The sequence below is a fragment of the Cnephaeus nilssonii genome, assembly GCF_951640355.1.
Source record: "Cnephaeus nilssonii genome assembly, chromosome: X".
Classification (NCBI taxonomy): Eukaryota; Metazoa; Chordata; class Mammalia; order Chiroptera; family Vespertilionidae; genus Cnephaeus; species Cnephaeus nilssonii.
The window spans coordinates 103,941,384-103,959,251 of record NC_137071.1 but is presented as its reverse complement, the minus strand read 5'-3'; the positions used below and the strand labels follow the sequence as shown (position 1 = coordinate 103,959,251).

Sequence of the window (17,868 nt, the reverse complement as noted above, 5' to 3'; positions counted from 1 at the left end):
CGGTAAAAGATTAGGATGGCCAGAGTCATGGGTGCCATTTAATGTAACTCATGAAACTCACTAAGAGTGTCAAATTTGTTCAACAGTAAAGAAAATTTTACACAAATCCTCTTTAGTCTTCCCACTAGTTCAAATTGAGCAGCTAAATATACAAAGTTTTGCCGAGTGGAAATTGATGGAAAGGGGCCAATTAAAAATAGTGTCCAACAGTTAGACATTACCAATCTCTACTCTAGTCTCTTCATTTTACAGATGAGTCAACAGAAGCCTAGAGAAGGGGACTCAGACTTCACACAAGTGGCAGGCTCCGGGCTTGAAGGAAGGTCTGCTGATAGCCATTACAGTTACTGAGTAGTTGCCTGCCCTTATACCTCACTCCTCCAGGGAGGTTCTACTCTCTTAGAGCTAGAGCTCTTATATGGGAAATTTAGCCTTGACTCCTGATCATTAGTAAATCTGCTTTCCTTTGAAAACTGCTTCCCTGCAGAGCAGCCCCTGTGAAATAGCAAATCATCCATCCCACAAGCCCCACTTTGGGTAAGGCACCCATGCTGCTCCAGTGACAAGGCAGAGGTAGTGAGTCAAGGAAACAGGAGGCAGTGAGGGGGTGGGGGCAAAGAGAAAACCCTTACTGACACCAGCTGGTGAGAGAGAGAGACAAAGAGAGAGAGAGAGAGAGAGAGAGAGAGAGAGAGAGAGAGAGAGAGAGAAAGGGAGAAAGAAAGAGAGAAAGAAGTACAAAATGAGCCTCATATATATTCAATTAAATGCTTCATGAATAAAACACCTTTTACAAAGTAGGCTTGGCCCAGGAGCAGGATAGGAGATGGTAGCAGGTCCTTGGCAATGGGTTGGTAGTAAGGGTGGCAGGAGACAAAGCAAGAGGACCTGCTGGGAATGAGGTGGGGGAAGCCTGACTGTAAGGAAAACTAGCCACAGAACAATGCAATCAGAGAGGTACCAACTATCCAGGCCACTCCGGAAGGATCAGAAGAACTGTGTATGTCCCTGATCCCCACCAAGTTCAAAGGCAAAACAAAACCAAAACTACCATTGCTAGACTACTGTTGTCAAGGGACTTCCTAATCACATTAGTAACATTCTACCTAGACATGAAGATTTTTTTCATATGTTCTGGAATATTTACTCTTGCAGCCTATGTGTCCACCCTGCCTTCTCTATTCTGTAAACAAATAGGACAGATATACATATTTGGGTCACAGAAAAAGAAATACAAATGGATAAGAAGGAGTGATAAGATGTCCAAACTCACTGAGAATCATGAAATACAAAATATAGCAATAATTAAAATATCATTTTCACCCAGCAGTTTAACAACATTAAAGATAATATGGAGGGCTGCCAGGGACATGAGGAAGAAGGCACTTTCTACACTATTGGTGGGAGTAGAACTTCATATAGCATTTTTGTAGGGGAATTTGAGAGTACCTATAGAATTTTGATTCAGTAATTTTATTTCTATGAACAAATATGCTTCCATAATAATCACAGATGTACACAAATCTCTATATGGGTATCCAAGATGACACACTGGGATTTATCCTGGGAATGCAAGATTGACTTAACATATCAAAATTAATCAATGTAATACCACATATCAATATAATAAAGGACAAAAAAACAATGGTCATCTTAGCAGAAGCAGAAAAGAACTTTGAAAAAATCTAGCATCCTTTCATGATTAAAAACAAACAAACAAAAAAAATAGAAGGGAACTTCTTTAACCTGATAAAGGGCATCTATGAAAAACCCACAGCTAACGCCATACTTAATGATGGAAGACTGAAAACTTCCCCTAAGATAAAAAACAAGACTAGGATGTCCACTCTCATCACTTATATTCAACATTGTACTGAAGGTTCTAGCCAGGGAAATTAGGAAGAAAATGAAATAAAAAGCATTCAAATTTGAAAGGAAAAGTAAAAATATCTCTATGAACAGATGACAAAAAACCCACAAAGAATCTAAAAAACTATTATAACTAATAAATGAGTTCAGCAAAGTTGAAGAATACAAAATCAGTATACAAAAATCAATTGCATTTTTATACACTTAAAATGAACAATCCAAAAATAAAATTAATAAAACAATTCTACTTACAGTAGCATCAAAAGGAATAAAATACCACCAAGGAATAAAATACCATCAAGATATTTTATTATATCACACTAGAGGCCTGGTGCACGAAATTCGTGCACGGGGGGGTGGGGGGGGCCGGTTCCCTCAGTCCAGCCGGCACCCTCTCCAATCTGGGATATCTCTCTCACAATCCAGGAGAGCTGGCTCCCAACCACTCACCTGCCTGCCTGCCTGATTGCCCCTAACAGCTTCTGCCTGCCAGCCTGATCACCCCCTAACCACTCCCCTGCTAGCCTGATCGACACCTAACTGCTCCCCTGCCGGCCTGATTGCCCCCAACTGCCCTCCCCTGACGGCCTGATCACCCACACTGCCCTCCCCTGCCAGCCTGGTCACCCCTAACTGTCCTCCCCTGCAGGCCTGGTCTCCCCCAAGTGCTCTCCCATGCTGGCCTGGTTGCCCCTAACTGTCCTCCCCTGCAGGCCTGGTTGCCCCAAATTGCCCTCCCCTGCAGGCCTGGTACCCCCCAACTGCACTCCTCTGCAGGCCTGGTCACCCCTAACTGCCCTCCCCTGCAGGCCTGGTCCCTCCCAACTGCCCTCCCCTGCTGGCGTGATCACCCACAACTGCCTTCCCCTGCTGGCCATCTTGTGTCGGCCATCTTGTGTCCACATGGGGGTGGCCATCTTGTGTGCTGGAGTGACAGTCAATTTGCATATTACCTCTTTATTAGATAGGATAAGATATTAAATATCACCAAGGGGGTACAAGGCATGTGCACTGAAAACTGCACAACATTGTTGAATGAAATTTTAAAAGACCTAAATAAATGGAAAGACATCCTGTGTTATGGGTCAGAAAACTTAATATTATTAAGATGGCAACACTCTCCAAAGCAATATACAGATTGAATGCAATCACTATAAAAATTCCAGCTGTTTTTTTTGTTTGTTTTCTTTTCTTGTGTTGTTTGTTTGTTTGTTTGTTTTGCAGAAATGGACAGGCAGGTCCTAAAATCCATATAGGCACAAAAGGGATTTAAAATAGCCAAAATGATTTTGAAAATGAAGAACAAAGTTGGAAAACTCACACTTTCTGATTTGAAAACTTACTGCAAAGCTACATTAATCGATTCAATGGGGAGAAGAATAAATAGTCTTTTCAACAAATAGTGTTGATACAACTGGATACCCACAGGTAAAAGCATGAATTAGGAACCCTACCTCACATCACATACAAAAAAAATTAACTCAAAATAGATCAAAAACATAAATTTAAGAGCTAAAACTATAATACTCTTAGAAGAAAACATAGGAGTAAACCTTCATGACCTTTTATTAAGCAATGGTTTCTTAGATATAATACCCAAAACACAAGCAACAAAAGAAAAAAAATAGATGATTTTTACTTCATCAAAATTGTGTTTCAGAGGATACTGTCAACCTTGGGAAGGTGCTTCAGATAGTGCTTTGTTTCCCAGGTGTTTCAGCAGACTAACCTGACCAGCTGCTAGCTGTGTGATTCTCTGATCCACTCCCCTGCCACCCTGATCGACACTAGGACACTATAGCCATATGAGAACACAAAGATGGGGGTCATTTGAAAAGGCCAACTGGCCACCCAGAGGGTCACACGACAGCAGCTCTTTAAGGTGATCACTATGTCCCACAGCCAATATTGAAACTGTCAGTGTGCTATTGCATATCTAGCTTCATTGTTTTGCATTTCCAAACTGACCATTTCACACTGATACTCTTTCTGTAAATAATAGTGTGTTATGGGCAATATTAAAGCCCTGTTCTTGTATTTTTTGTACATTAACAGTTTAATATCATCAACAAAAATCTATTAAGCATGCCCTATAATAGGCACCATGCAAAGTACTTTAGGCCTGAGATATAATCTATCTAAACTGGCATTAGTATCCATCAATGGATAAATGGATAAAAAAGATGTGGTGTATACTAGTATACATGGTGGAATATTATTCAGCCATGAAAAAGATGGACATCCTGCCATTTGCAACAACATGAGTGGACCTTGAGCACATTATTCTAAGTGAGATAAGTCAGAGAAAGACAAGTAGGGTATGATATCACTTATGTGCAATCTAACAAAAGTGAAACTTTAAAAAAAAAGAGAGTAAAATGGTGGTTACCTGGGAATGAAGTGAGGGGATAAAAATTGATGTTGTTTGAGGGTACAAACTTGCAGTGAGTCATAGTGATCTAATGCACAGTATAATAAATATAGACAACAATATCCTATTTAATAAAGAGTAATATATATGCAAATTAACCATCACTCTGCTATACCCACAAGCCATGCCCACCAGCCAATCAGGAGAGAGTATGCAAATTATCACAACTAAGATGGCTGTGGCCACGAAGCAAGCAGGAAGCTTGGGTTTCCCCGGCAATGGAGGAAGCGAAGCTTTCCGCACATCCTGGCGCGCCCAGGCCTCCACTCAAGGTTACAAAGTTTCAATTATAGAAGATAAATAAACCCCAACAAAAATGTCTGCGGCCACGGAGCAAGCAGGAGGGTTGGCTCCGCTGAAGGCTACAAAGTTTCAATTATAGAAGATAAATAAATCCCAGATACCAGGGCCTCCGCTTGGGTCGCCGGGGGTGTGGCTGGCCTGCAAACCACCACAGGCCCCTTGCCCAGGCCACCGCATGCCCCAAGGGAACCCCCACACTGATCTGGGACACCCTTCAGGGCAAACCAGCTAGACCCCACCTGTGCACCAGGCCTCTGTCCTATCTAATAAAAGAGTAATATGCAAATTGACCATCACTCCAACACACAAGATGGCTGCCCCTATGTGGTCAAAGATCCTGTCCCCATGTGGACACAAGATGGCCAACACAAGATGGCCAGCAGGGGAGGACAGTTGGGAGGGACTAGGCCTGCAAGGGAGGGCAGTTGTGGGTGATCAGGCCAGCAGGGGAGGGCAGTTGGGAGGGACCAGGCCTGCAAGGGAGGGCAGTTGGGGGCGATCAAGCCTACAGGGGAGGGTAGTTTGGGGTACCAGGCCTGCAGAGGAAGGAAGTTGGGGGGGACCAGGCCTGCAGGGAAGTGCAGTTGGGGGGGACCCAGGCCTGCAGGGGAGAGCAGTTGGGGGGGGAACAGGCCTGCAGGGGAGGGCAGTTGGGGGTAACCAGGCCTGCAGGGGAGGGCAGTTAGAGGTGACCAGGCCGGCAGGGGAGGGCAGTTAGGGGCAATCAGGCTGGCAGGGGAGCAGTTAGGCATCAATAAGGCTGTCAGGGGAGTAGTTAGGGGGTGATCAGGCTGGCAGGCAGAAGTGGTTAGGGGCAATCAGGAAGGCAGACAGGCAAGCAGTTGGGAGCCAGCAGTCCTGGATTGTGAGAGGGATGTCCAACTGTCCTACCTGGATCGGGCCTAAACAGGCAGTCAGACATCCCTCGAAGGGTCCCATATTGGAGAGGGTGCAGGCTGGGTTGAGGGACACACACCCCCATGCACAAATTTCATGCACCGGGCCTCTAGTTGCACTATAATTATTAATATGGGCATATTACATGTATAAATGTATCAAAGTAACACATTGTACACATTAAATTTACACAATGTTACATGTCAAATACGGTCAATTCAAAATAAGTTAATATTGAGTAGAAACCAAGATGGCGGCATAGGTAAACACCTAAACTGCTGCCTCACACAACAATTTCAAAACTACAACTAAAAGACAAAACAGACATTATCCAGAACTACAGGAAAGCTGGCTGAGTGGAAATTCTACAAGTAGAAAGAAAGAGAGCGGCACACAGAGACTCAGAGGAGCTGCAAAAGGCTGAGGTATGGAGACATGCACACAGAGAGAACTGGTGGCTGAGTGCCTGGCTGGCTTTCTCTAGCGGGAGAGAGACGGAAGCTCCTAACTGCACTGAACCCCAGTTCCAGGCGAGACCCTAGGGACCCAGACTCATACGGGGGGAATCTGGTCTGTTAGGAAAAGAGAAAAGCACACGGAAACTCAGGGGAGCCACCAAAGGCAGAGGTCTGGAGGCGCACATGCGAGTGCACACGGAGAGGACTGACTACTGAGTGTGCTGCTGGCTTTCTCTAGCGGGAGGGAGACGGAAGCTCCCAACTGCGCTGAACTCCAGTTACAGGCGAGAATCTGGGAACCCAGACTCATTTGGGGAGAAACTGGACTGTCTGGCAGCGGGTGAAACTCGAGGGCAGCTTTCTCTCAGAGGTGCTTGCAGCGATTACCGAGGGACACTGAGACTCAGGGGCTTCATAGGGCAGGGCTGATGGGAATCCAAGGCTGTCTGCTCTGCCCTGAGACTCCACCCCATCCAAGCTGAGCACAGAGGCTTTTGCAATTTTGCAAGTCTTGTCTCATAAGGGTGTCTCCAGCACAGAAGTTTTCCCAGCACAGACACAGCTGATCCTCATAGCCAATTGGCCTGGAGGTCAATTCCTCCCAGTGATACCAACAACAATCAAGACTTAACTACAAAAAGGCTGTGCACACAGTCCACAAAGGGGTGGACCAACAGTGTCCACCTCAGGTAATTGGGGATGCTGAGCCACTGGGACCTATAGGACACCTAGCACACAAAGCTACTCTATCAACTCAGGGAAGCAGCGAAAATGCGAAGACAAAGAAACAGATCACAAATGAAAGAAATGGAGGAAAACAAACGACTGGATATAGAGTTCAAAACCCCGGTTATAAGGTTTTTCAAGAATTTCCTGGAAAAGGCCGATAAATTTAGCAAGACCCTCGAGGATATGAAAAAGGACCAACTAGAAATTAAACATACACTGACTGAAATAAAAAATATTATACAGAGACCTAACAGCAGACTAGAGGAAGGCAAAAATCAAGTAAAAAAAAAAAAGAATCAAGTCAAAGATTTGAAATACAAAGAAGCAAAAGACACTCAACCGGAAATGCAAAAAGAAAAAAGAATCCAAAAATTTGAAGATAGTGTAAGGAGACTCTGGGACAACTTCAAGTGTACCAACATCAGAATTATGGGGGTGCCAGAAGAAGTGAGAGAGCAAGATACTGAAAACCTATTTGAAGAAATAATGACAGAAAACTTCCCCCACCTGTTGAATGAAATAGACTTAAAAGTCCAGGAAGCACACAGAACCCCAAACAAAAGGAATCCAAACAGGACCACACCAAGACACATCATAATTAAAATGCCAAGAGCAAAAGACAAAGAGAATATTAAAAGCAGCAAGAAAAAAACAGTTAATTACCTACAAGGGAGCACCCATATGAGTATCAGCTGATTTCTCAACAGAAACTATGCAGGCCAGACGGGAGTGGCAAGAAATATTCAAAGTGATGAATAGCAAGAACCTACAACCAAGATTACTCTACCCAGCAAAGCTATCATTCAGAATTTAAGGTCAGATAAAGAGCTTCACAGATAAGAAAAAGCTAAAGGAGTTCATCAACACCAAACCAGTATTATATGAAATGCTGAAAGGTATTGTTTAAGAAGAGGAAGAAGAAGAAAAAGGTAAAGATAAAAATTATGAACAACAAATACATATCTATCAACAAGTGAATCTAAAAATCAAGTGAATTAAAAATCTGATGAACAGAATAAACTGGTGAATATAATAGAATCAGGGGCATAGAAAGGGAGTGGACTGACAATTCTCGGGGGGAAAGGGGTGTGGGGATGTGGGAAGAGACTGGACAAAAATCATACACCTATGGATGAGGGCAGTGGGGGGGTAGCTAAGGTCAGAGTGTGGGGTAGGAAGTGGGTGGAGGGGAGCTATGGGGGGGAAAAATAGGAACAACTGTAATAATGTGAGCAATAAAGATTTATTAAATTGGGGGAGAGAACCAAGATGGCAGCAAAGTTAAACAAATGAACTGCGCCGTGCACAGCAATTTCAAAAATACAACTAGAGGACAGAGCGTCTGCCACCCAGAACCACAGGAGAGCTGGCTGAATGGTGGATTTACAACTAAGAGGTAAGAGGAAAGAGCAAACGCGGAGGGGCTGAGGTGTGGAGGCGCGTGGGTCAGGCTGGTGGCAGGGGAAGGGACGCACGGTTTTTTTTCCAACCCTAAGAGAGATAAGCTCCCCATCACTCTGAAATCTAGTTTCTGGGGAAGCGCGGGAGACCCAGACACCTATGGAGAGAAGCAGGACTCTCAGCCATCGTGTCGGAAAGTGAGAGTGACTTTCTTGCAGAGGTGCGCCCAGCAATCAGTGTTTACTGCGCTGGAGCACAGGACACGGTGACTTGGAAATGCAGAAAGGCAGAAAAAGCAGACTTGCAGCCATTGCAGTTTGCCTCGCCCTAGCCTAGTGACGCCCTGAGACCCCGCCCCGCCCTGAGACCCGCCCCACACATTCTACCAACCCGCCCAGGCTCCAAACAGCAGCTTTTGCATATAAATGACCTGCCCTGTGGCAGCTTAACCAAATAAACTGCAGCTCCAGTCAGACTGCTCCAAAACCACTCAAGCAGGAGGAGAAAACTGCATTTTTTGCTGTAACTCCTGCTGAGTGGCCTCAGACAGTAGCTGACCTGCACCCCATTGGAGACCCAGAAACGAGGGCATCTAGTGGTCGGTGTGAGACGACACCAAATTTCAACCACTCGCATAAGGGACACATTCAAGAGGCAAACTCAGTGAGCGCCAAAGCCCTACTGGAACAAGTCCCGGCCCATAAATGTGTCTCCTGCACAGAAACTCTTCCTTTATAGATACAGCGGGACCTCACAGCCAATTGGCCTGGAGGAAAATTCCTCCCAGTGACACCAACAACAATCAAGACTTAACTACACAAAGGAGGACCAAGATGGAGGCATAGGGCGGACGCCTAATTGTTGCCTACCACAACAATTTTGAAACTACAATGGGAAAACAGAGCAGACACCATCCAGAACCACCAGAGGGCTGGCTGAGCAGATGCTCTACAACTAGAATAAAAGAGAGGGGTACGCGGGATGATGCTGATGCCAGTGAGCCAACGATCACACTTTAAGAACTACGGCTCAGGCGACACAATGGCGGCCTGGAACATGCTCGGCGCAGTTCCCCCAGCGGTCTCCGGCTGAGGGGATGGCTCCACTTGCTGCCGAGCACGAACAGACGAGCCCCTGGGAGACATGGGGTGGGAGACCCGGCGCTTGCTGACCTCTGAGTCCTTCGAGAATCTCAGAGCACCGGAAGCGGCCAGGTGCGCACGCTCGGTGACTGGCCACTGCTGCAGACCCAAGGGCCGACGCAGCCACCCCGGACCAGCCCACCGCCGCGCACCGGGCACACCGGAGCTTCGCCTAGCCCGCCGCCCAACGAGTCCTGCGGTGGCTGCCCTGGAGCTCTGAGAAAATGGCCAAAGGAATTGCTGAGAGGGAATTGACCGACAGGAATTGGGATCAAGGAGACAAAGCCCCGCTAGGTCCCGGGTGCAGGTGAGGCCGTGCGCCCCTGGGTCCGGGCGAGGCTGGGACCCGAGTCAGGGTGAGGCTGAGTCCCGGGTCCAGGTGAAGCTGCACGCCCCTGGGTCCGGGCGAGGCCACGCGCCCCTGGATCCGGGTGAGGCCGCATGCCCCTGGGTCCGGGTGAGGCTAGGTCCCGGGTCCGGGTGAGGCTGCGCTCCCCTGGGCCCGTGTGAGGCCACATGCCCCTGGGTCTGGGTGAGGCCTCACGCCCCTGGGTCTGGGTAAGGCTGGGTCCCGGGTCCTGGTGAGGCCGCACGCCCCCGGGTCTGGTTGAGGCCCTGCGCCCCTGGGTCCGGGTGAGGCTGGGTCCCGGGCCCGGGTGAGGCCACACAGCCCCGGGACCGGGTGAGGCCGCGTGCCCCCGGGTCCGGGTGAGGCCGTGCACCCCTGGGTCTGGGTGAGGCCACGCTCACCTGGGTCCGAGTGAAGCTGGATCCCGGGTCCGGGTGAGGCCATGCCCCTGGGTCCGGGAGAGGCCACGCGCCCCCGGGTCTGAGTGAGGCCACGCGCCCCTGGGTCCGGGTGAGGCTGGGTCCCGTGTCCGGGTGAGGCCACGCGCCCCTGAGTCCGGGTGAAGCCGTGCCCCCGGGTCCGGGCGAGACCAAACCAGAGGGAGTCAGACCTGCATTACCACCATTTGTCCACCATCCAGAGCTGAGGGGACAGTGCCGACATGTACACATAAGGAACTGGTGGACATTGAAATTGGGTCTCAAAAGAACTGCTGGTCCAGAAAGAAACTCACTACAGACTGATTCATTTGCCTGTCAGCATAACTATTATTGCTCGTCTCACATTCGGTTCTTATAAGTATATTTCTAGTAACACATGATCTCACTCATCTAGGGGAAATGATGAACAACATAGACTGATGAACAAGAACAGACCCAGAAACAAGGAGGCATCGATCGGACTGTCGGGCCTCAGAGGGAGGGTAGGGGAGGGTGGGGGTAGGGGGGAGAGATCAACCAAAGGACTTGTGTGCATGCATACAAGCCTAACCAATGGTTAAGGACAACAGGGGGGTGGGGGCATCCATGGGGAGGGGTGTGGGATGGGAATGGGGGGATGAGGACAAATATGTGACACCTTAATCAATAAAGAAATTTAAAAAAAAAGATTTATTAAATTTTTTAAAAAAACTTAATTTAAAAAACACAAAATAAGTTAATTTTTAAATCTTTGCAAAGATTTGTGTTTAGGCATGTCTCTTAGCTATCTAGAATCTTAAAACTTGATGGTCAGTATTCATGGCTGCTAGGTGAATCCCTGCTCATCTTTCAGTCTCATGTATTGATTTAATTAGACTTCCCTCAGTGTTCTAGGAGTGCCTCAACAGTCTCCTATATACCCCTTACAGGCATAATTTTGCATACAATATTACCTAATATTAACAGTAACATTGAGCAGCTAGTATGCATGCCTATGTACAGTGATATATTAAGTGCCTTAGATGTATTTTCTCATTTGATTCTTAAAACAAACCTATGCAATAGATATTATTGTTATTTTTTTTAATCCTCATCTAAGGGTATGTTCTTCATTGATTGTAGAGAGAGAGGAAGGAAGAGGGAGAGATAGAAATATCGATGTGAGAGAGAAACATCCATCAGTTGCCTCCCTTATGCAAACCCACAACCTGGATATGTGCCCTGACCAGGAGTCAAACCTTCAACCCTTCAGTACACGGGACAATGCTCCAACCAAGTGAGTCACACTGTCCAGGGCTATAATATATGATTAATGTCTCCATTACACAGATAAGGAAATAGAGCTTAAAGAGGCCAAGTAACTGTCTTGCTCATCACTCTATTTCCAGTGCCTCGTTCATAATAGTAACCTCCCCATAAAAAAAAACACAAATGAATAATTGATTTAGAGAGAGAATTCTGGGAATATTGGAAAGCACCACAAATCCTTCTTCCCACCTAGACAGCAATTGTACTGGCAGAATCTGTCTGATGTAACCATTTAGAGGTCTGGAGTTTATTCAAAGTTAATTTCAGTCTATTTCATCTTTTAGCATTGTAGCAGCTACCAATCCCCACACTCCCCAATCTCATGCCAGGATGCAGTGCATGCATTCCAAGAGTAGTTTGCAGAAGCCAAAGTGGGCAGTAAGACCTCATCCCTCCCCCTCAAAAAAAAGAGGCCAAGTAACTTTTCTCAGAGTCACATCCTATCTAATAAAAGAGTAATATGCAAATTGACCATACCTCCACAAGCCATGCCCACCAGCCAATCAGGAATGAGTATGCAAATTAAGCCAACCAAGATAGCTGCGGCCACGGAGCAAGCAGGAGGCTTGGGTTTTCCCGGCAATGGAGGAAGCCAAGCTTCCTGCACACCCTGGCCAGCCCAGGCCTCCGCTAAAGGGTACAAAGTTTTAATTATAGAAGATAAATAAATCCCAACAAAAATGGCTGTGGCCACGGAGCAAGCAGGAGGCTTGGGTTTTCCCAGCGATGGAGGAAGCCAAGTTCCTGGCCTGCCCTGGCCTCCGCTGAAGGCTACAAAGTTTCAATTATAGAAGATAAATAAATCCCAGATACCAGGGCCTCTACTTGGGTCGCCAGGGGGCGTGGCCGGCCTGCAAACCACCACACACCCCTAGCCCAGGTGCCCCATGCCCCAAGGGAACCCCCACCCTGATCCGGGACACCCTTCAGGGCAAACCAGCTGGCCCCCACGCGTGCACTAGGCCTCTATCCTATCTAATAAAAGAGTAATATGCAAATTGACCATCACTCCAACACACAAGATGGCTGCCCCCATGTGGTCAAAGATGGCTGCCCCCATGTGGACAAAATATGGCCACCACAAGATGGCCAGCAGGGTAGGGCAGTTGGGAGGGATCAGGCCAGCAGGGGAGGGCAGTTGGGAGGGACCAGGCCTGCAAGGGAGGGCAGTTGGGGGTTATCAAGCCTGTAGAGGAGGGCAGTTAGGGGTGACCAGGCTGGCAGAGGAGGGAAGTTGAGAGCGACCGGGTCTGCAGGGGAGGGCAGTTAGGGGTGACCAGGCCTGCAGGGGAGGGCAGTAAGGGACAATCAGGCTGTCAGGGGAGCAGTTAGGCATCAATCAGGCTGGCAAGGGAGTGGTTAGGGGATGACCAAGCTGGCAGGCAGAAGTGGTTAGGGGCAATCAGGAAGGCAGGCAGGCGAGCAGTTGGGAGCCAGAAGTCCTGGATTGTGATAGGGATGTCCGACTGCCCGTTTTGGCCCGATCCCTCGAGGGGTCCCAGATTGGAGAGGATGCAGGCTGGGCTGAGGGACTCACACCCCCTGTGCACGAATTTCGTGCACCGGGCCTCTAGTAGTCAATAACTGACCAAGCCAAGACTCTGGCCAAAATTTGTCCAACTGGAGAAGGTATGTACTTAACCATGATGCCAATATTGCCTTATTACAATAGTCATATAATGTTCAGGCCAGCCTGAATTGTCAAAAAGAGATTTAAAATATGCCAAGTGCCTTTTGTTTAAAAAATGGAAATTATGATATACTTTTTAGAAATACTTCTATTCAAAGTGGATAAAAATATTTTAAGCATTAGTGCTTAAAGAAGTAAACATTAGTTATCAGACAAATCCACTTTTATGAAACAACTCATTTTCCAACAATGCCCATGAGGTGTTTCTGTATTATCTAGTATTCTTAGAACTGCAAAGCAGCTTAATACACCTTCTGGCAGCTTCAGAGTGCAGAAATCATTGGCAACCTCACCCTGTTTTTATTTGCTAAATAAAAATGAAAACACTATTACCTGTTCCATAGTAGCCATCATTCTATAAGGGATATAGAGTGATCTCAGGCCATACCTACTACCTCAAAAGCCATGCACACAGGTGCCCATGCACACACATGTGCCCATGCACATACATGTGCACATATGGACATGTGTGTGCATACACACACATAGATCTAAAATTGGGCAATGGAAAAAAAATAGAAAAATAAAATAAAATTGGGCAATGGAGAAACCTGGAATAAAATATTCTGAGACAAGCATAGCCTGATGCTATGGGTAACTTTAGGAAAAATTTTAAAGCAAGCAAAGTTTATGTAGGGCAAAAGCTACTTGTATTGCTATTAATAATACTAGCTAACATTTGGAGAATACTATGAGAATACTATGTGTGAGAAACCCTTCAATGAACATGAATTTATTGATATCTCACACCAATCCTATGAGATAGGTACTGATATTATTCCCACTTTACAGCTGAGGAGAATGAGGCATAAAGGCATTGTTAAGTAACATGTTGAAGTTCACAAAGCTACTGGTGAGAGAACTGAGATTTGAACTCAAGCATTCTAGTGTCAGAGTCCATGTTCAAACTACTACTAATACTTCCCCAGAAATACTACTACTAATGAATGTTTACACTTCTTATGTCCCTGGTCCTGTACTAAGCACTCTACATACATTATGTCATACTAGAGGCCCGGTGCATGGATTTGTGCACCAGTGGGGTCCCTCGGCCTGGCCTGTGGTGATTGGGCTGAAACCAGCTCTCCAACATCCCCCAAGGGGTCCCGGATTGTGAGAGGGCATAGGCCAGGCCAAGGGACCCCATCGGTACACTGGGCCTCTAGTATGTATATAAGATCTTTGGTTAATCTCTACCCACCCTCTCCCTCCCCCCTTCCCTCTGAGATTTATCAATCTGTTCCATGTTTCCATGCCTCTGGTTTCTGCTCCTGTGTTGAGCGTCTACCCCCTGATGGTCAGTGCACATCATAGCTACTGGTCAGCCGGTCGGCTGGTTGCTTAGGCTTTTATATATAGAGACATGTTTTGAGGTTGGAGGTTTTAGTTCTAAATTATTATGCAGCATCTCATTTGATCTTTAAAACAACCCCATGAAGTACCTATTATTTGTGTCCATTTTACAGATAAAAATACTGAGGCCCAGAGAAGTGAAGTAATTTGGCACACAGGCAAAAGTATCAACTGAGTTTCAGTAAACCCCCTATAAGTACAGTAAGGATCTATGTAATATAAAATAATGCAACATAATTTAATATACAATTTCTACCTCAGGGTCAGGTTCTCTCAGCTTTTCAAAGCCTCTGCTTAAAGTGTTAATGGAAAAAAGTAACAATAGACTTTCTTTTTTTCCCAACTCAGGGGGAATGCAGTGACCCTCTGCAGCAGCCAGTTCCCCTTAGTAGGGAAGCACACCATGCAAGCTTTGTCACCAGAAACTTGCTTTCAGGGCTTGGTGTCTTTTTAAAAGAGTTTTGTTTTCTTTTGAAAATGGTTTCAGGAAAAGCCAAACTAGCAAGCCACCACTGGAGTCACCAGTCTTAACCATGGTTTCTGTAAAATGCTTCCTGTATTTAACAGTGAAAATAAACCAAGGACTTTTACTACAACACCATCTTCACTAGCAGAGTGAAAAAAACAATGACAAAAAGAAAGGCAATCTGGGTGGGCTTACCTCCACTTGAAGGGTTGCACATCCTTTCAGGAAGTCATTGATGTTGTTGATGCAGTCAGCTTCTGTTTGGGGCTCCAGACAGTACTAGAGAAACATGGTCAAGTGTCACTTGGAGACTGTCATCCCAGATCAAATATACCATATTCACCATTCGCTAATAACTGCACAGGAACAACATTGCTGTCAATCCAGGAAGAGAAATAACCACCAAAGGAAGTGATGCAAAAATCTAAACGGTTGGTCTTTGTTTCAAATGTCACCAAACCTTTAGTCTCAAGCCATCTCTACTTATAAACTTTTTCTCATGCTTTTTGCCTGAGTGTGGTGATAGCAAATCAGAGAAACCCAGATAGTTTTTGAGTTTGGTTTTGCTTTCAACTTACTACCTCGCTCCCTCCTCTTCATGATGATTTATTCAAGTATATTTTACCTTTTGTTTTTCTCTGCATCTGATCATAAAAATCTACATTTTACCACCATTTTCTCACTGCTTTTTAAGTTTAAGAAATTATAAGTAAGTCAACTTTTTCAATAAAAATACAAACTAGTTCAAGAAGGCAAAACAACTACTCAGAGTCACATTCCTGCTAACCTTAAGAACATACTTGCATGACTCTACCTTTAAACTGACTTGAAGTGCCTGCTTTGAAAATTGTCCATTCTCGTGACCATGGGTTTCCAACATTAAAAGTTTTGGATTTTTAAAAGAGAATAAGGCTAGTTTCACTTTGAACACATGTTGTACTTGAAACATATATTTAGTTTTTATTGTTTTAACAAACCTATGTGCCATTGGGATTATTTCTCCTAATTGCTAAATAGCCTCTCTTTCAATGAATATTTTATTTCTTTGGGAAGAAAATCTACATTGATTTTAGTCAAACTGTCACTAAACACCATCAACATCTGTTATAAATCATCCCATTATTCCACAGACTCATATGTACCCCAAGTTTAAAACATGTCCTTGGTACACAGGGACGTATCTCTATGACAGAATAAGCTTGTCAGGTTCGGTGTTTTTTTAGAATAAGCTTGTAATATGGGTGTTCTCCTTGTCCCCTAGTATCAGTGGCTTAACAGTTTTTTATAATACTATTCTTGGTGGCCAATTACTAAAGTATAACATTTTATTTTCTGACTTTTTCAAACTACAAAATCAGTAAGAAAGAATATCCAACTCTTAGAAAGAGATTAAAGTAGGAGAGTCCCCAGACCGGGACAATAGAAAATCTCAAGCGTTACATTATTGCTGCTCTCTCACAGTTAGCACTCCTAAAGATACTGTAAATGTCCCTTACCTTTTCTACGGAGCCAGGCCTCAGTCTGTTGATCAGTTTGCACAGCACTATCCCATTTTTCAGCGAGGACTTCAAGAACTCCTCCGGATCACAGATAGTTTTTTTGGGGGAATCTAAAACTCCCAGAGATATAAGCCATGTCACGATTTGCTCTTCTGGATTCATTCCTTAGAACTGTACGCTCTGAACAGCTCTCTGGGGCAGCTGCAAGGACGAAGCCACATCCGCGATTGCATCTGCTGTTGTCTTCCTTTTTATGAGTTCTCTTCTGGTGCTTGCAGAGCAAAGCTTTAAAACAACTTTCTTGGACAACGTTGGAACTCACTCAAATTACGGGATTTTAAAACCACAAAGATCACACTCAAAGATGGGGGAAGAGAATTAATGTAAAAACCTGGATAACACTGGTTTTCTTTTTCAAAATCTGCAAAACAAATTCATTAGAATTAAAAAAAGAAGAAATACACACAGGAACACACCAAGGGGAGAAAAAAACAAAACAGTGCAAGAAGCTGTAAGGGAAGGAAGTGAGGAGGATGCTAGGGAGGGAGGAGAAAGAAGGAAGCGAGCGCTCTTGGAAAACAGAGGTGAGCCAGCACTTCAGGGGACCTTGGAAATGAGACACTCTCGGGCCAGTCTGGGAAAATGCTGTCAATAAATAGTCTAGCCCCAGTGAAAATCTGGCTTCTGTCAAGAGGAAGATGCCAACTGGCTCTTAGGTCAGACAGATGAGAGCCTCATAGGGAGCTCTGCTGGCACAAAATGGCTCAAAGAAGGTAGGTTCATAAAAATTATTCCATGAAATGGCTGAATCTCCTCAAACTGTCTCACAGAGATGGTGTGTTATGATCATTGCTTGCAAAACATGTTGAGTTGCATGGTGACACAGTGCCAAGCAAATGAAGATTGTGCCTGCTGTCAGCCATCACTGTATATAGTCAGAAGCTAAAGGAATGGCATTTTACTTTGCAGCCAAAAAGTTATGTTTAGGGAAATAGGCTAAGGATAACATCTGACATCCTGTTTACTTGCATTCTTGAGCAATTATTTTTCTAGACCTGATTTCACTACACAATCCAGCTGCAGTACCCTTAGCCGAGGCTCAAGCAGTCACATAAATGGGGAAAAAAAAAAAAACAACTTGAAAACAGAATTTTTTTAGAACAAAAAAGCACTTGTCTTCTGTCTATACTACAGACTGGAAGGTTGATGTTTCCCAAACAATAAACACTTTACATTAAAAATGCTTATCTGAAGATAAAAACTGGGCTATAATAAAAGTTCTTGAACTATTCTTGAACATTTTTAGGACCAGTCGAAATAGTCATACTATTGGGAAATTTATAAGGCCAACTTTAACAGTACAGTATAATCTCCTCATATTGGTAAATGCATGGAACTCACCATCACTACCCATCCTCATATGTGGGATCCTCCTACATAGGTACACTGGAACCTATTATACTATTTTCTTTACTTTTATGTGTTTGAAATATTCATAATTGAATTTTAAGTCTACTGGGGCACGTGTTAAAAAGATTTGGGGGCCTTACTCCC

At 45.1% G+C, this 17,868-nt stretch overlaps 1 protein-coding gene across 2 annotated transcripts in view; it reads right to left on the bottom strand.

The window, feature by feature from the left end:
* Positions 1–17,096, bottom strand: part of ARHGEF6 (Rac/Cdc42 guanine nucleotide exchange factor 6) — a 135,463-nt gene extending 118,367 nt beyond the window's left edge. For both annotated transcript variants that reach the window (XM_079765285.1, XM_079765286.1), the window contains exons 1-2: positions 16,312–17,096; positions 15,011–15,094 (exon numbers count right to left, since the gene is read on the bottom strand). In XM_079765285.1, coding sequence (XP_079621411.1) covers positions 15,011–15,094; positions 16,312–16,476 — 249 coding nt within the window. In that variant the 5' untranslated portion in view covers positions 16,477–17,096. The remainder of the gene's footprint in view (positions 1–15,010; positions 15,095–16,311) is intronic.
* Positions 17,097–17,868: the final 772 nt, after the last annotated feature.